At 40.4% G+C, this 19,882-nt stretch overlaps 1 protein-coding gene across 3 annotated transcripts; it reads right to left on the bottom strand.

The window, feature by feature from the left end:
• Window positions 1-2,371: 2,371 nt before the first annotated feature.
• Window positions 2,372-19,106, bottom strand: LOC131242967 (small glutamine-rich tetratricopeptide repeat-containing protein 2). 3 transcript variants are annotated; one of them, XR_009169789.1, is made up of 6 exons: window positions 18,523-19,102; window positions 6,156-6,205; window positions 5,208-5,295; window positions 3,571-3,687; window positions 2,570-2,712; window positions 2,372-2,452 (listed from the first exon to the last, which is right to left on the bottom strand). XR_009169789.1 is itself a non-coding variant. In XM_058241981.1 (5 exons), exons 1-5 carry the CDS (start codon window positions 19,018-19,020, stop codon window positions 2,659-2,661), a joined length of 807 nt encoding a protein of 268 aa, XP_058097964.1. In that variant the 5' UTR covers window positions 19,021-19,102; the 3' UTR covers window positions 2,372-2,658. The 3 variants fall into 3 exon arrangements, 2 of the variants coding, with proteins under 2 accessions (XP_058097964.1, XP_058097965.1); XM_058241981.1 differs by having other exon boundaries at window positions 2,372-2,712; XM_058241982.1 differs by lacking the exon at window positions 3,571-3,687 and having other exon boundaries at window positions 2,372-2,712; window positions 18,523-19,106.
• Between the last annotated feature and the right edge of the window lie 776 nt (window positions 19,107-19,882).

Raw genomic sequence — 19,882 nt, 5'->3', positions numbered from 1 at the left:
TCTAGAGCCAGCTCGGGCTTATCCAAGCCATCCCAGACAAATTACGAATTATTAAATTTAAAAAATAGAAATGACCTTAATCGAGCCGGATTGCTGTCACGCCCCAAACTCGGAAACCGGGCTCACAAAATTCCCGATCGCCGAATCTGGTGTGCTGCTATGCCGGAATGGATTTCGGATTGGGTTGCTTCCGATCGGGTGCAGTGGGTAGGGTTAGGGTAGAGGGAAATGTTTATTTATTTATTTATATACTACCTGACGATCGGATCGAGTTGGGTTTAGGATCGGGTTGAGTAAGATCGGATCGAGTTACTATGTAACTCGAACTCGACTCAGTCGGGTTTTGGATCGGGCTAAGGCTACTCGATTCGAATCCGACTTAGCCATTCGGTTCGGGTCGAGTCGGACGAGTCGAGTCCACCAAGTCGGTTCGACTTGTGTGCAGCTCTACCCACATCCAAGGTTAGCCGCTATTGATGAATGATCCACATCCAAGGTGGGCCCCACAAGGCCCACACAATGAACAATATACATCAAAGGTTGGCCCAATGTGATGGATGGTAGATGTGAGGGGGACTAAACAGACTCGAGGGATAAAAATACTTGTGACTTTGGAAACAAAACATGCTTTTCTACTTTTTGGTTGATAAGTATATTGTTTACCAAATATACTTTTTGCTAAATAAGTGAAAACTAAGATAAGCTACTTGCGGCATAAGCAACTTATTTAAACTTATCATTCAAACGCCCCTTAGTATCTAAACATGACATTAAACATGCATATAACCTAATCTATATATTCTTAGCAATCAAGAATTTTATATATATATATATATATATATATATATATATATATATATATATGTGTGTGTGTGTGTGTGTGTGTGTGTGTGTGTGTGTGTGTGTGGGAAAAGGTACTATGCGCTCAACCTCACGATTAGCTCCCGTGAGGTCGAGCTGTGTGGGCCCCACCATGATGCGGGTCGACCATCAACATCGTGCATTTGATGGGTACCCTTTAAATTATGGGATATCCCAAAAATCAGTCGTATACGGAACTCAGGTGGGCCATACCATCTAAAATCATGTGAAACACCGTTAAAACATATAAAAGCACTTGGTGGGGCCCATCTGAGTTTTGAATTCTGCTGAAACTTGGTCTGAACCCTCATGCAAGTGGGACACACATAATGGATGGGCTGGATTTGCAAACCACATCTCTGTGGGCCCAAAAAACTGATTATGAATGTTTTAATGGTGCAAGGCCCCTCCCCACTTCTGTATGTGGTGTGGCCCACACAAGTCACAGATTGACTTGATTTTTGAGACCTTGGTCCACGATGGAATGGTGCATCTGACTGATGGGTTAGATGTTCGAAACGCATCACGGTGGGGCCCACACAACTTGACCTCATGTGACGGACTCGTGAGGTCGAGCGCATAGTACCTTTTCCATATATATATATATATATATATATATATATATATATATATATATATGGAAAAGGTACTATGCGCTCGACCTCACGATAAGCTCCCGTGAGGTCGAGCTGTGTGGGCCCCACCGTGATGCGTGTCGAGCATCAACACTGTGCATTTGATGGGTCCTCTCTAAATTATGGGATATCCCAAAAATCAGCCGTATACAGAACTCAGGTGGGCCATACCATCCAAAATCATGTGAAGACACCGTTAAAACATATAAAAGCACTTGGTGGGGCCTACCTGAGTTTTGAATGCTGCTGAAACTTGGTCTGAACCCTCATCCAAGTGGGACACACATAATGGATGGGCTGGATTTGCACACCACGATGGAATGGTGCATCTGACTGATGGGGTAGATGTTCGAAACGCATCATGGTGGGGCCCACACACCTCGGCCTCATGGGACGGACTCGTGAGGTCGAGCGCATAGTACCTTTTCCCTATATATATATATATATATATATATCAAAATCCATAGGACTATTTTTAGTTTTATATTCTTTTGCTTTTGAGTGTAATGTTTGTATTTCCATGTCTTTTTACATTATAAATTACAGGAATTGACTTTGAATAAAATTGCATCAGTTCAGTTGGATAGTGCATAGATTAAGGCCATATGTAAGGAAAAGCTACCATGTGCAATTATTTTTAGTATTTTATTATTATTATTTCCAAGTGTGTATTAGTGTCTTTTTTTTAACAATTTCTGAAGTTTCAATAAAAAATTCAATCAAATTCCCAATGTTTCCCAATAACAGCAATAAATTACACGCTACAACTAGGATATCCCATGCGATAACCAATTTATATCTATATCCCAAGAGAGTGCAATACAATACACGATAAGTATATGGAAAACATTGCTTATGATACAGACTAATATAAATGATCGCAGACCGTGAAAATACATTTTTGTTCTTCAAGATTTGACCAATGCTAAACACTAGTGCGATTGAATATCATGTTCCTGAAACAGAAAAAACAAGCTATTTACATAGAAGGCCCATGGTATCAATGGCTAATTTTAATTGAAAATGAGGGCAAAATGAAAAACCTAAAAATGTTAGACGACTTGCAGCCTAACCTTAATGCACTTAGATTGGGTCCTTAGCCTAACCTTATTGCACTTAGAGTGGGTCCACATATTAAAAGGTACAACCTGTCTCATCATTACTAAAGGGAGGCATTTGCCATGGCTAGTTTCTCTTGAAGCTTTGCAACCCGAGCCTGTATTAGAAATGTGATATAAGTCAGGATCCATAAAATACTACGGATTCAAGAAAAAAAAAAAAAAACCCATTGAAAATGGCCAAAATGCATACGTTTTATGTTACATCTCAGAATGCTCAGAATCTTTGGAAGGTTAAAAGATAACAGAAATTAAAGGAGGGGCACGTGCATCCTATGAAAGAAAAGTACCATGCACGCCCCCTTTTTTGTAAATGCATTGGAAAAGGTGGAAATAATAAGGGGCGCAAAGTTCCAATTCATGAACTATGTAAAATCATATCACTTGTAACTGCACACATATCATCGGATGGGCCGTATAAGTGTCCTGAATGTGGACTGCTGTCAAGTACTTTCACTATCCACTTTTTCACTGAAGTGCAGCTCAATATCTCAATATATACATGCATATCCCCATGAACGTACAGGCCTAACTGGGGCATGGTGCAGATTTTGGGCTGACCAGATGAAGGATTCGGATCTAGCAGAGGCACCCCTGCATGCAACTCTGCATCCCGGGTTCTCTACTGGTTACTTGTAACCGCACTGTTTATTTTGATAAAAATAAATTAATAAATAACGAGGCTATTTCAACTGTGTTCTTAAAAAAAGAAAAAAAGGGGGGAAAAAAATCAATTTTATAGTACAAGAGGTCCTCCTTATATCAGTAGTCTTGCTCTATCTGGTGAGATATTATGCTGATATTCACTATCCCTCACATGGCTGTGCATATACTGGTGTACTTGATTCTTGCCCACTTAAAAAGAAAGGATAAAGAAAAGAGGGGAAAAAATGGAAACCTAGATAGAGCTGCTTTTCAGTTACTTATGAAAGAAAGATTTAAGTACTGAATAGAACCTTGAAAGACTTAGACCGGCGAATGGATGGATCAATCAGTAAAGCAGATGAATATGCCTTTTCTGCTGCTTCACATTCCTCCATTGCCAAGAAAGCATCACCTTGGGAAATGTAGGCCTGTAGCATTGAACTGGTTAATATATCCAGAATTTCATGAAAATTTCTATATCATATTTTAGGAGCTCCATCACCCTAAACTTTCAAATTGATTAATTTTACTTTTTTTTCTGGATTTTTTACAAAGTGTTTCTTGAGAATTTTAAAGAGGAGAAATTGTCATGCCCTGACAGATCAGCACATGTATAAGCAGGGCCATGTTTTGGTGATCCAGGCAGTTGATCTGATGAGTCCCGCAGTTGATGAATGATGAGGAATAGCCTGAATCTTCCACATTCGAAGATCCTAACCTTCGCTATGCAGTCCGCAAAAATAACAGTTAAAGAAAATTGGAAACTGTCAGGACAAAAATGCCAAAGATTGGATGGCTAGGAATTTCCAATCTAGAAGATTGGTGGGGCAAACTCGATCCACAGCAGAGTATATCAGCTCAATGGTCTAGATTCTGGATCATTGAACCACGGTCCCACTCGACACTTTTGATCAAATGGTTTATCACAACCCGGAAGCTCCTCCAAAAAAACAAAGAAGAAAGAAAGAAACTCCTTTACATGCAGCCAAAATCACTTGTGCATTCATATAGTTTTCTGTTCATGTCACAATTTATCGCACTCAAGTTCATACACGTGGGGCCAGTTCACTGGTCCAGACTGTTTCAGTGGGCTCCACCATGAAAGGACATGTCCCAAAGAACTACAATATTTGAAGATCCTAGCTATCCAACCTTCTATTTAGAGGCCACGCATTGAAGGGTTAGAATTTTCCACTGGGAAGATATTTGGGCACAGAGTCCATTTCATCAGATCAAAGTTCTGAACCATCAAACTGAGGAGCCCCACTTAGGGGTGGCAATGGATCAATTCGGCTCACAAGTCAACTGGCTCAACCTGCTTCTGAGGTGAGTTTGGGCCAACCTCAAGAGGTAGTAGGTCAGTCATGGGCTAGAAAACGTGGACCATTTAAGTAAATGGACCGAGCTCAGGTTGAACCCTACCTGAATTGATCCACCCATGGAGGTTATCAATGGGTTTGGCCAAATGACCCAGCCAACCAAAATCCAAAACAGGATAATAGAAGATAAGGATAGATCCATGACATATAATGTCTATGTGCATGCTGTATAGATACATCCATATGATGTTTGTATCCACTAATTGGGGAGCCTAGGCTGGTCATGCCGCGTTGGGTCAACCAAGATCGACTCAGTTAAAATTAAAGGGGCCAGGCTTGGGCCTGATGAATTTTTGAGTGCATCAGGTTGGCCCAAAGGGTAATGGATCATGGGTTGGGTACAGGCGAGAATTCTTGCCCCGTTTAGTAAATGGGCCGGGATTGCAGCCCAGCACCGACCCAACCCATTGGTACCCCTAGCTCCAATTGATTGGACATGGTGACTTTGTACACTGTCAGTGTCCTCAGCTCAATGATCAGATAATTTGTCAGACCACACCCTCAGTTCAAGGACTCTGTAGTTTCTCAGTGGCATGTGCATGAAGCCACTACTGTAATGTAAGTCTTACCTGAGGATATCTAGGAGCTATTCTTGAAGCTTCTTCAGCATCTTCAAGAGCACCAAAATTATTGCCCAGTGCCAATCTTGCAGAAGACCTGAGAAGTGAAAAACCTCATAATTATGGATTGGAGTTGTAAATGGCACAAGAGAACTGAAAGAAAAAGATCCTTAAAATTTCAGTAATTTAACACAATACCCTTCTTCTTCATATGACAAACTCCTAAAGAAAAAGAATGATACATTTAACAAGAAGGTGAAGTAGGAACACTCAAATAAAACAAAAGATTCCTTTAGTCTGTTGGGATATTAGGAAAAGAAAAGAAAACTATTAGCTATACAATGATGATTTCCCAAGATTTTCCATGAGAATGGACTCCAATGGATTCCATTTTGGGGTTCTTGTTTGGATAACAAGTAGAAATCGAAATAAAGCTCTAAAAATAGTCACCTCATATCTTGTGCGTGAGAATTTCACTATGGTGTTTGGGTAATGATTGCTTTTTGAAATCATGTTTCGTTTGCTATCCAAATGTAGCGAAACATCCCATCATAGGAAAACTTATCCATTTTTTTTCTTTTCTTTTCCCACTATCCAAATAGACCCTTATGAAGATAGTTGTGGTTCAAGAGGCATGATTAACTAAATGCACTAGAAACAATCATGAAGAGTATAAGCATATTGCTGGCATTATGAAGGGATAGCAGAACTATGAGACGACAAAGCTCTTTGAACTTTACAAAATAAAATAGACCAATAGCCTGTTCTTCAGAAAAAAAATCACTCAGAATTATAGACTTCATGCACGATAGTAATTTCAAGGGTAATCCCATATATATATTTGAAAAAAAACAGGCAGCTAAGGCCTAAGAGACACATGAGGCGTCCTTATTTTCTCATATCACTATCAACTCAGCCATTTCCAGATGATTATATACTTCTATGAGTTTTACAAACCTGCATTTATAAATAATATGCAGACCTCCGGAAGGTTTGAGATCAATGGCCTGCAACCATGAGAAAGATGATATCATTAGAGCCTCCTTACCACACCTAACCAAGAGAGAGAGCATATAGTTAAAAGGCTTTTATTAATCTGGATTCATGGTACATTCCGGGTAGGGGTCTAGCACATGCCCTTAATTACATTCCGAGGAAAATACCCTTGATTGTAACACAAAGCTTGAGAAAGCTGTAACATGCGTGATGCAAAGGATGTGCTGCAAATGAGCCTAGGCTGTTAAAGGATCAGCGTCATGTCCTTTGCTGGCTAAAGTAAGCTCGTCACCCAGGAAAATAACATTGGGCAATGCCCGGAAGGCTAGTGATCATTCAATGAGGTGTTCATGAGTCATGCATCACTTTCCTCATTATTGACTAGTGTGAGGTCGCACAACATTGAGTTAACATGTGTGATATTGGCAACATGGCTCATCACAACGTTGTTTGACTTTGTCCTCTTTTTTTTTGAGAGGCAACAAAAAATTTATTAAAAAATGGCAAACAAAGTGGGAAAGAATACAACAAAAACAGCAAGAAGATAAAACTACAGGCACAAAAAGGCTACAATAGTGCAAGGTTCCATATCCTTCAAACCCAAAGGCCGCTCGATCACCCAAGTGCTTTTCAAAAGATTTGATCCGCCAATTTGGATTTGTTCTCAAAATATCTCCTGTTTCTCTCTACCCGGATAGCCCACAAGGTAGCCATAGCAGCCAAGTACCAAACCGCCTTACCTTCTTTACCCACGCCTCCTTCGTCCCATGAAGCCAAAAAGTAAGGGATGGAGGCCGGCAAAGCCCAACAAACATTTTGAATAAATAGGAAAGTCTCCAAATCTTCCTAGCAAAGGGGTAATGGATAAATAGATGATCCACCAACTCAGCATCCCTCATACATGAGAGACAAATATTTGGAAGCACCATTCCTCTCTTACATAGATTGTCCACGATGAACACCCCATTCCTACCTACCAACCACACAAAAGCTGCCACTTTTGAGGGAGCTCCATACTTCCAAAACCGAAAGTTATAACTAGGGGGCGAAGGGGATGAGGATAGCTTTCTGTAAAAAGACCGAACCAAGAAGCAACTTGATTTGTGATCCGTCCAAATCAGCGAGTCTGCCTCCAAAACATCTGGCAGACTGACGCTACTAACTTTAGCCTATCCAAGAGACTAATGAGCATCTCCACTTCCTCATCATTAAGACCTCTACAACAAGGGAAAGCCCACACGACTCTTCTATCAGATCTTGAGAAACAATTAGCTATAGAAACATTCTTGTCTTAGGCTAAAACCGCCAAGTTCGGGAAGGCATCTTTAAGCAAGCAATCGCCCAACAGAAGAACTTCCCAAAACCAAATTCGAGATCCACCCCCCACCGAATAGGAAACTCCTTTAAACTTTGGGGCTACCGAGAATATGGCTTTCTAAAGACCTGGAGCTTTGTAGTGCAACTCGTATGTTGATCAAATTGCCATTCAGTCTTGAAACGGGGAATAATGCTTGTCATAATGTTAGCACAAATGGCCATTAAAGTGTCTGTCGTGGCTAGATGATCGAGGTGTAGCATCGATTAGGAAGCAACTGGTGTCATCTCCATCGACATGTTCATTGTGTAGCAAAGGGAGTATTGGCTGTATGGTTGAGTGGGTCATCTTGATGCAAAGGCTTTTGTTGATTGGATTACAACGCTAAAAGATTATTTTTCATGGTACGACATGGATGATGTCCAACGAGTGGCTTTTGTCAAAGTCAAGTTGAAGGGCCCAGTAAGCATCTTGTAACATCGCAGATGTTACCGTTTCAACCTAAGTTCAACATCTAGCTTGTGATGTGTATTTTCCCTTAGTTAACGAGAATTTTAACTTATTTGATGAACTCTTTATCTGTGATGATTTAGATATAGGTTCTTTTGTAAGAATTTCTTAGAACCATGCCTAGAACCATTTAGAATTATTAGATTTCTCAAAACTCTCAGATCAGAAAGAATTACAAAAATGCCACTGACCTAGACCCTTGATTTCTAAATTGCATGGTTCCGATGATTCGTTTGACCTAAGATTTTATCTCATGCCTATCTATCATAAATTAACCATACAAGTCAAATTTCAGCCCTTAGATCATAGTAGAAGTGGCCTAATTGCAAATCAGCCCCTTAATCCTTGATTTTAGTGAGTGAGGAAAGTCTGTAGGTAATCGTAGTCGAATATTTTCCTTCATGTGAAGGACTTGGATCGCCCATCATGTGGACTGAATGTGAGTGCCTCACCTTGTTAAGCCATTTCTTAAGCGCCAAGTCACCTATTATAAGAAATGGCCACGTTACCAAATCCAGTGTTTTAAATATTGATGATATCGGCCGATATATCCCATGACATATCTTATATCCCACCTGCGCGATATGAAACACACAGGACCACAGGTAGTGCCGATATATCCTATATGTTTGATCCGATAAGCATTTTCAATTTTTGATCATTTTTTTTGTTGAAAATATGTTAAATCGGTGTCAAATGGTTACAAAGCCATTGGTTCTTCATGTTTTGCATGAAAAATCATGGAGTTAGAGCTTTGATTTCGATATCCAATGGTTCTTCATGTTCTCCATTTTTTTTTATTTTTTTTTTTTTTAAATTTTCGAAAACTTCCTTTAATCAACTATCAATTGAGGCTAATTTCATGGTATTTATAAGTATTTAAACAATTATCACATATACTCTAATTTCGAAATTTGAATGTCGTGGTCCGATTTGGGAAAAAAATGGAGAAAATTCAAAAATTTCCCAATTCTCCCAAATTGCTTGCAATGTTGCACTCTAAATATGAAATCAAGCATGTATGAGGGTTGATTTACTGATTTGTTAAGTCCTTGTCAATTTTTGAAAAATAAAAATCATTTTTAATTAAAAATTAATAAAATAAATATTCAAATAGTAATTTTTTTCTTCGAAATTTCCCTTCAACCAACTATCAATTGAGACTAATTTCAAAGTATTTAGGAGTGTTTAATGAAATGATCATCACATACACTCTAAATGGTATGCATTCAATTTGAATATAGTTGCATTAGTTCAGTCAGATAATACAGCTTAGGACCCTATACAAAGGAAACCTATTATGTGCATTTTATTTTTATTTTTATTTATTTTTAGATGTTATGATTTAAAAGTATGTATTAAGGTCTTTTTTAACAATCCTTGAAGTTTCATTGAAAAATTCAACCATTTCCCCAATGTTTTCCCATGTGTCCCAAAAAGTGCAATAAATTACCTGATACAAACGATATATCCCGTGTGATAACCGATACATATCTGCATCCCAATGATGTGATACATAACGCGATGCTAATATTTCGAACACTGGCCAAATCTTCCCAAATTTGGACCTTCCAATTGACCCGCTTCCTACTGTCAACCACTCAAATTTGGATCACGCCTTGGCCTGGTATGACTACAAGATCATACAAAATTTAGACCCCGCTATATGATCCTACACCATTGAATGATGACAGCCTTAAAGCTAATTTCTTCATTTTGATGCAACATGTGAAATTTCATATTTAGATCTTTCCTACCATCAATCAACCACCAAAATTTTCCTAATTATTTGCTTATCATGACCACATTTCCCCCAATTTTGGGCCCTGATCATCAGGCGTGGATCGTTAATCAAGATCAAGTCCGTTTTGGCACCCACCAAGCCATTTTTCAAGATCGGTCAATCTAGATGTCGGATTGCCAAGAAATTAGTGCCACCCTACTCTATTCGACGGCATAGACATGGTGAACGGATTAGAATTAGATAAAGATCGCCCAAAATCAACTTTTTTGTGTCCCAATTGGATTGGGAGGTGGGGATGCCCAGCCTTGCACCACACCATGCACACACCCCTTTCTCCCTATTTCTCCGCAATTTCTCAAGTTCCCTATTCCCCTCTTAAAGCCACACACCCCCACTCTCTAGACCAGCCCTCCACACGTCCAACAAGAGAGAGAGAGAGAGAGAGAGAGAGAGAGGACGTCTCAGCAAGGGCGCACATCCCCTTTTCCATCCAATGTGTGATGCTTGTGCATATGATCATCTTCAACGTCGTGGTTCGTGTAGACACCGTGTCCCTTTAAGTTCCACTAGGGTTTTCATCCAAGGCTAAGGTGAGGAACTCCTTTAGGCTTATACACAATTCTAGCTAGTTTTCTCATAAACTTAGACATTGTTTTCCTTGTTTGTTTGTTTGATGATTTGGGTGGTAAAACCTATGTTAATTCTTTGATTTATTGTGTATAATTGCAATAAATTCTATGATGGTTGAATGGATTCATGGTTGGGTGAAGTTTGTGGAGAATTGATGATGAATGGGCTTAAACCCAAAGTACGTGATGTAGGGTACTCAAACTAAATGATGATGGAAACCTCATGTACCTTGAACATGTGAACCTATGGTGCTCCAATTGACATTCCATAATGGTGGATCTTATGTGGACTTGTAGGTCAGTGAGTTAACCCGTTGAGACAAGCTAACCTGCTGAGTCTACATGGTGCACCCACTATGTTAGCCCATATGAACCCTATGCACTGTAGATTGGTTTAGCTTATTTGTTGTGATGTTTGTACGATGTTTAATGTTGTTTAACATGTGAATTAAATAATGATTTGTCGCTGGACATTTTGATTCTTATGAACAAGTTACACGTTTGGACGTTTGAACATGGACTTGTGGATGAAATCATGTATATGGAAGGACTATGTGGAAACTATGCATGTTTCATGATTATTAATACATGTTGATGAACATGGCACACCCATGATATGTGGTGATGATGGAATTATGTATTTTGAACGCCACATTACAAGAAACCCCTTATCCCATGTATTTTGGAAAACATTGTAGAAGCCCATGTGGTTTATCCATGGTGAGTTGTGAAGAATCTAATGGTTAGATCATTTCTTATGATAGATCCTTGAATGGTAGATGTGTCATGTGCCATGGAATGGGTGAGGTGGTGACTTGTTGAGTGTGAGCATTCTTGTAACGGCTGGATGCATCCATTATAGTATGATCACTACCTATAAATGGTGCATTATAAGCCTACTTGCTATAGTCTCATGAACCAGGCACGGTGGTATGGGACACTATGCTCGAGTTGTCGGTCTATGCTGGATGACAAGCCCCCCATGGTGACCTTTAAGCTTACCTAATATGGCTGGATTTAAAACCGGAATAATTAAATGATGGAACTAATCATGCATTCACTGGGATCCGAATTGGTGGATCAGCCCCTTGGGTGTTACAATACAATTTGTAATGGATTAGTCCACCTCTGATTGTGTACTATCTAGTGGAAGTTGTAATGGATTAGTCTGCTTCCATTAGTTGGGTTTTGTTAGTGTGAAGTCGTAATAGGATTATTCCGCTTCACATAACTCTGATGAGTAGTGGCTAACGTTGAAGTTGTAACATGATTAGTTCGCTTCATTTACCGAGGGTGCTTTCATCAGAGCATGCATATCATGCATTGCATTAATCAAGATTTTCTCATGGATGTTTTACTTTGATTGTTTATATTATGAATGTGCTATTATTGTGATAACCTTGTAGGGGTGCCTTGAGTTGAACCTAGGCAACTCATTCCTCTTGTTGGAAAAACAATCGTAAACTGTGCAGGTGATGATCCAAAGAATGAGCCAGAGCTTCAAGGTGAGAATTATGATGGTCCATGGCAATGGATGGTGGACGATGAAGCCAAAGTGACTTTATAGAGAGATTATATTTTACTTGCTTTGTTTTTAATATTTGTTGTTTATTTATTTTTTAATATAATAAGTCTCATGGAAGGACCGATCATGTAATATATTGATATTATGATGGTGAATGAAACTTAGAGTAGTTACTTTAATGGAATGAGATTTAATTTTTCCATCATTTATGCCGCTATTGCCATGAAAATTTAGAATTATATTATTTTAAGGAAAAAGTGGAGTATTTATACTCTGTCATATTCAAATTATTACTTGGAATTCAGTTTTTCATATTGTCCACGATAGACAAAATCACGAGTTGTTACAAACCTAATCACGAAGCATTGATGACAACAATCTTATCATGGGTCGTCCTACTATCACCAGGTGGGCTGACATGAAGGAGATGCAGGAAAGTAAGTATTTGCTTTCAGATTACATTGATACTCTTCTTCAAGAATTTGCATTCAAACAAGGAACTTTATCGGTGGATGACTACACCGAAAAGTTCAATGAGTTTTCTATCTGTTGTAAGCTTGCAAAGACAAACCGCGTAACAACTAACCACTATCGGGCAAGGTTACACCAAGTGATCCATCGCAAGATGGTCATGTATGATTTTGAGACAGTTGATGATGTTCATTGAAAGGCTTGATGAGTTGAATAGCAACAATAGCAACATACTCTCTGATGTTTTGGTTCGCCAATTAGGGAACCTTCTGTGAGAAGGGGTTCAAATCCGCACCTCAATCGGATTCCACCACAGGGCTACCGACCACCTCCTCTCCCTTTTCAGTTGTGCTCACAGATGCATGCTCCTCTTATAAAGCAGCCCCAACCTTTGCAACCCCCCACCCCCCTTCGGAATTCATACCCAAAGCAACCAATGGTGCAGGGACATGACACCATGGGGCGAGGTTTTATTTTTAATCCTTCTCTTTAAAGAGAATGGCAAGGTGTTGATTTTTAGCGTTGTAGATAGATATGACACTTTTCTAATGAGTGTCCGCAAGCCAGTAACCTCCACTATTGCAGTAATGAGGAGGACCCCCACCACCCAGACGGCCATGAGTATTGCGATGAGCACATTGAGATGGAACAACCCTATGTAGAACCTGCATCATAGCTAGAGGACCCTGCCGTTGAAACTGCAATTGAAGCTAAAGATGAAGGCCCTACTCTTATCATATGATGCCTCCTTACCACCACCGAGGAGGAAGAGGAAGTCTGCCGATAGACCATTGTTTTCTGTACGTGTTTAAAATGCCAAGGCATGTTATGTAACATGATCATTGATGACGACAGTGCAATGAACATCGTATCTCAAGAGGTGATTGGCAAGCTCAAGTTGCCAATTGAAAGGCATCCAAACCATATGAGGTTGCGTGGGTTGATGATAATGCCATCCCCATGACTTAAAGGTGTGTGATAATTTAAAATTGGCATATAAGAGGATGATATTTGGTGTGACATAATTCCGATGAATGTCGGCCACATCCTTATCGGTTGACCTTGGCTTTTTGACCAAAAGGTACAAAGTGACGGTGAAGCTAACACGCATACTTTCCTATGGCGAGGTCATCGTATCCTTCTTCACCCATTGCAACCTATGTCACCTCCTTAATCATCGACATTGGCTACCTTTTCAAACTCTCATGTTCTCACCATGTGAAAGTTCGAAGACGAGAGCAAGGAGAAAGGCATAATGTTCGCTTTAGTTACAAAACTGGTGCAAGAGCCTGTTATTGACCAGGATGAGCCTATTCCTGATGAAGTCAAACTATGCTACATGAATTCCACGATTTGGCTCTCGATGATCTACCCGAGGAGTTGCCTCCATTGTGGGATATTCAACACGCTATATATTTGGTTCTCGGAGCATCCTTACCCAACTTACCTGCATACTGGATGAGTCTTGCCAAGCACGTTGAGTTGAAGTGGCAGGTTGATGAGTTGCTTAAAAATGACTACATCCAAGAGAGCCTGAGCCCATGTGCGGTGTCGGCCCTCCTTACTCCCAAGAAAGATGGAAGTTAGCGAATGTGTGTAGACAACTGAGCTATTAATAAAATCACAGTGAAATATTGTTTCCCCATTCCTCGGCTTGATGATATGCTGGACTTTATGCTAGGTGCTACCGTTAGAGCTGGGCATTGAGTCGAGTCGGACCAAGTTAGGGCTGAGCCGACTTGATCCAGTTTTGAAATAGGCCTGACTCGAACTCGAACCGACTCGGTATCGAGTCCAGCATGCTCGACCCGATCCGAGTCCGGGTCTGGCCTGGACTAATCCGGACTAAGTTCGACCTGGTCACAAGTACCGAGTCGAGACGAGTCAGCACCAAGTCGAGTCAGGTGTAGCAGGTATTCACGGGCTAAAATCACCACTCAAAGCCTAGATTCACTTGCCAGAATTGCAGCCTCTCCATCAGCTACACGCCATCTTAGATCTAAAACGTCATATCTGAGTTTTTTTAATACACACACACACACACGAGTTGAGTTGAGTTTCAAATTGAGTCAAGTTAGTACCGAGTTGGATTTTGGGTTGAGTCGAGTTACTGGGTGACTCGAACTCGACATGGTTTGAGTTCTTATTGGACGAAGTCAACTCGATTCGGATCAACTCACCCACTAGGTTTGGATCGAGTTGGATTTGAACGAGTCGAAGGAGTCGAGTTTGCTGAGTCGAGTCATTTTGTGCCTAGCTCTAGCTACCGTCTTCTCCAAGATTGATCTTTGCAGTGGATACCACTAGATTCGCATAAGAATTGGTGACGAATGGAAGACGACATTTAAGACGAAGGACAGTCTCTGCGAGTGGCTAGTTATGCCATCCGGTCTCATAAATGTGCCTAGCACTTTCACGCGCGTCATGGCGCAATTGTTGCACCTTTTATTGGTAAGTTCGCCGTTGTCCATTTTGATGACATTCTTATCTACAGTATGTCAAGTCCTTTGTCGTGAGCGCTTCTACATCAACTTTTAAAAGTGTCTTCATGTGTGCATTAGTGGTTTTCTTAAGGTACATTGTCTTGTTGCAAGGTGTGGAAGTGGACCCCGCCAAGGTGAAAGCCATAATTGATTGGCCGACACCCACCACTATCCCTGAAGTTTGCGATTTTCATGGCATCGCTACATTTTACAAACGTTTTGTGCAAAACTTTAGTAGCATCATGGCCCCAATCATCGATTGTATGAAACAAATGGAGTTTCGATGGAAAAGTGCACCAACACGAGCATTTGATAGGATCAAACGTACGATGACTGAAGCTCTAGTCTTGTGCCTTCCCGAGTTTGAGAAGGTATTTGAGGCGAGTCGTGGCACCTCTAATGTCGGCATTAGTGGAGTTTTCAGTAAGGAGAACTATCCAATAGCTTTCTTCAGCGAAAAGCTCTTTGATGTGAAGCAATGATACTCCACTTATGACTTGGAGTTTTATGCCGTTGTTCAGACTTTATGGCATTGGTGTCACTATTTGGTTGGCAAAGAGTTTGTCTTATATTCTGATCATGAAGCACTCAAGTACCTAAAACTCTCAACAAAAGATGAGTGCTCGTCATGTTAAGTGGAGTGCTTACCTTCATGAGTTTTCTTTCGTCATTCGTCACGAGACTGGCAAGGACAATTAGGTTGTTGATGCATCAAGCTGTCGCGCACATCTATTGTCATTGATGGCGGTCATTGTTCTAGGATTCGAGGAAATATGACTTGAGTATGCTGATGACAAGGATTTTATACGTATTTATACAAGCGTTCTTAGTGGAAAGCTTGCGAAACACCTACATTTCAGCATTCGTGATGGCTATTTGCTCCGAGGAATGCAACTTTGTTTACCCAATACATCCATCCGCGAGTATGTTGTGAGGGAGTTACACGCCAGTGGGTGTAGTGGTCACTTGGGCCACGATAAAACCCTAGCCCTCGTTGGAGATAGATACTTTTGGCCTTGTCTAAAATCATATGTCATAAAGATTTGCCAGTTCTGCAGGGTTTGCCAGCTTGCTAAGGGTCAAAAGAAAAACAGCGGTTTGTATCAACCGCTATTGATCCCACATGCTCCATGGGAAGATCTCAACATGGACTTCGTCTTGGATTTGCAAAAAACCGTTCGGAAAGTTGATTCACTATTTGTTGTGGTTGATTAATTTTCAAAGATGGCTCATTTCATACCATGTTCGAATACAACAGATGCTATCAAGATTGCTCAATTATTCTTTTGAGAGATTGTTCTTCTTCATGGGCTTTCGAAGACAATTGTGTCTGATCGTGATACCAAGTTCACGAGTTATTTCTAGAAAACTCTTTGGACAGTAACGAACACCAAGCTTCAATTCTCTAGTGCGTACCACCCACGGACCGATGGTCAAACAGAACTGGTCAATCGTAGCTTGGACAAGTTATTACGGTGTCTTGTCCGTGATCATATAGCTACATGGGACCTAGTAATACCCATGGCTGAATTTGCTTATAATACCTCAGTCAATGGGTCCATATAGGTGTCACCTTTTGAAGCAATAATTAGTATATGACCACATCTTCCAGTCAATTTGGTTCCTCTACCTGTAGAGTCGAGAGTAAGTGCAGAAGCTAATGACTTCATCCGCCATATGCAACAGAAGCATGACGAAGTTCGACGCAATATTGCCGCAAGTAATGGAAATTATAAACAACATGTAGACACAAGACGTTGCTTTGTTGAATTTGAGGAAGGTGACATGGTTATGGTCCGTATTCGACCTAAATGTTTGTCCCCTGGTACCTCGAAGAAGCTCCATCTTTCCATCTATCATGGGTGTCATACTGACGATGGTATCGAAGAACAAGCCATCACACTTCCGGCCATTTTACCACCTACGGACATGGTCGTTGATGTTCTCAATGACTAGATTGTCTCCACGCGCCAAGGTGGTTACCAAAAGTTTCTTATCTGTTGGCAAGGACGACCTCTCTCTGATGCTACGTGGATCACAACAACCAACTTCCATGTTTGAATCTTGCCCTTTATGAGAAATATGAAGCCATTCACTCGCCGGAGTTTAGTTCTATCAAGCGCGGGAGGACTGATGTAGGCTGATCTGGGCCCATTATCGATAGGCCAAGCGCAGGCCTATTAAGCCCAAGCTCAACAGTTGGCCCATCAATAAGGAGGCCCACGCCTCCTATTTAGGTAGGTAGTTAGAGAAATCAATCAGCTAGCTATGAATAATCCACTAGTTAAATCTTTTTTATTTATTTTCCATATTTGTAATAAGTCATTGGTTGTCAATGACATTATGTATTTTCCTTATATGTATGTTTCAAAACCTTATATGAGAGCCTGTGATGAGTAGTTGGAAGGCATCTTTGAATTGAATAAAATTTTTTAGCATGCTTCTTCCTACTTTATTTAGTTCTCAAGTTTAGATTGAAGGTGCCTATGCATGGGCGGATCCTTCCCATCAGCCGTTTGCACCACATATCAACGAGCACAAGCTAGAAACACCTATAAAGGGTTGTGGCTGGCTACATAGATAGCAAGGAGGCACTGATCCATGTTTATCAAGCAGGACTTACATGCCAAACACGGTCACATCCCATGTACAAAAACTTATCTATTATTCTGTTTCATAACAAGACTAAGTCCATTATATTGGCATATCAAGGTGGGTCACAAGGCATTCCTATCATGAACAAATAGTGCAAGTTCATAATCAACAACAGCATTTTGATGAGATGGTCTGTCTCCTTACACCAACTATGAATTACCCAACAGGAGGCATCAATTGTCTTAAAGAGACCAACTCAAAAACTACATTCCAGTCCAATATGAGTGCAAATTCTACAACATTCTAAAGTCTATTAAATGCCAAATTGCCAACAAATAACAAATATCATAGGAAGAGATCCAATGCTTGCAGAGGCATGGAACTTCTTTTATGGAATTATGCATGCATACCATGAGCCATTGCTGATTTGTTTTTTGCTGTCCATTTGCATGACAATGATACCAAACTTGTTCTCGGCAATTTCTTGCCCCTGAAATTTCCCAAGATTTTCAAAATTTGAGGTTTTTCTCAGGATATTATCGGGAAAATCTCTGCAAAAATAAAAATATTTATTGTAAAATAATAAATAAATTTATATTTATATTTATATAACAAAATACCCTAAAAGAATGCAATATTTTAAATATTGCGATAATATCACAATAATATCATTTAGTATATTTCTTGCGATATTATCACAACATTTCCAAAATCTTGGTGGTATTTGTCATACTATGTAGGACCACCCAAATGAGCAGTCCGGTCTCCTCCATGTTTACAAGATGTGCAGCAATGATACAGACATACCTCTCAATTCTCCAGAGGCACAGCATCAGTTCCCAATATCATAATATCATCCATATCAATGATTCTTACTTTTATCAACACAGAAAATTTCTGCTTATTCATTACACACACACACACAGAGAAAAAAAAAAAAAACTACTTTTCCAAAGCGAACTTCAATTGAACTCTCTCCTCAATTCAAACAAACAAATTCCAAAAACAGAAGTAACAAAGAAAACAGAGAACCGAGGAAAGAATGAGTTAGATAACCTGCGAGAGCAAAACCTCAGCCTCCGAGAAATTTCCCTTCTCCAATTCTCCCTCTCCTCTCTTCCTCAACGCCAGTACCGCCAAATTCTTTGAAGCATCAAAACCGCCGCTGCCACGGCAGACCTCCGCCAAGACCTCGGCCGCTCGAGTCGCAGTCCCGCAGTGGCGGACATAGACAGCGTCCGGCAGGACGACGAGGTTTGGGCCCGCGCCACATTGGCCCAAGCAGCCGCAGGAATTGACGGAGACTTCTGGCGGGGCGAGATTCGAGAGGAGTTCAAGGGTTTGTCTGGATCCCAATCTGCTGCAGCTCCTGTTCACGCAAACCCTAATCTCGGTCTCTGCTCTTATAGGGCGACGAGCATTGGAAGGAGATTTTGAAATTATCGGATTTGGAGAAGATGATATGGGACGATAATTTGAGAATGAGGACGAGAAGCTGAGATTTTGAGGTGTGGAATTGAAATGGTAGCTCGCAGGTGCTGCTGCCACCTTCATCTCCGTTTTATCTTCTTCTTTCTCTGGTCCGTCTCTTTTTTCGCGGTCTTTTTTTTTTTTTTAATGAAGATATGGTTAAGACTATCTTAGAACCCGTTGGATGCCTATAAGTTGGGTAAGCGGGCAGTGAACTTGGTGTAATCACCTGTAAATAAAAGCAAATTTACCAAATAACTGCAGGGGAGTGAAGGTAAGAAGTCTCTTCCCTGACTTTAACCTGTAAGTCACTTGCAACTTAAAATAACTTACATGCATCCAGACGGGCCCTTAGTTTTGCACCAATTAAGAAATGGCAGTGACACATCATCCTCCTTCCATGCTGCAATGTGAACAGATATCCAGACCATCTGAATTGTGGGTCCCAGTGTTGATATAAAGTATATGTTTAAAATCACATCGATCAAGAAATTTTGACTATTCATTTATTGGATATCAAATGTATGATTAGAAGTACAATAGTTTGAGTGGTTCAAATTCGAGGAAAAATCAAACGGTTTACTATTATGTTGTCTATGCAAATTTTGGTTTATTCCCAGTACAGAGCTGAGTGGGAGGTTTGGACAGTTTAGATTTCCTTAAACCTATGCGATGTTTATGTTCGGAAGAGTCGCCACTGTCTTTTAAATGGTGCAAAACTAACATAGGAGTCTTCAATTCGAGATGGATGTTGAAGGAAAAAACTTACTCCGCTGGACTAATCGAATCTGTGGTATCTAATAGGTCAGAGAAATGATGACGTACAAGCTGGTAATGCACCACAGCTCGCCGTCTCATGTTTCCCGCATCCCCGCCACCATACCACTTGCGTAAAATATCCGAGCCATGAAAACGGTAGGCCCCACCATAAAGACCAGCTGATACA

The sequence above is a fragment of the Magnolia sinica genome, chromosome 4 (genome assembly GCF_029962835.1).
Source record: "Magnolia sinica isolate HGM2019 chromosome 4, MsV1, whole genome shotgun sequence".
Taxonomy (NCBI): Eukaryota; Viridiplantae; Streptophyta; class Magnoliopsida; order Magnoliales; family Magnoliaceae; genus Magnolia; species Magnolia sinica.
Note: the sequence above shows the minus strand (reverse complement) of the source record. Positions and strands in the feature narration are given on the sequence as shown.

Coding starts and splice junctions, on each gene's coding strand:
- LOC131242967 (XM_058241981.1), bottom strand. CDS start 19,020: ATGAAGGTGGCAGCAGCACCTGCGAGCTACCATTTCAATTCCACACCT. Junction 6,206..18,522: donor CTGAGGTTTTGCTCTCGCAG/GTTATCTAACTC, acceptor TCATGGTTGCAG/GCCATTGATCTCAAACCTTC. Junction 2,713..3,570: donor GCCGGTCTAAGTCTTTCAAG/GTTCTATTCAGT, acceptor TTTCTAATACAG/GCTCGGGTTGCAAAGCTTCA.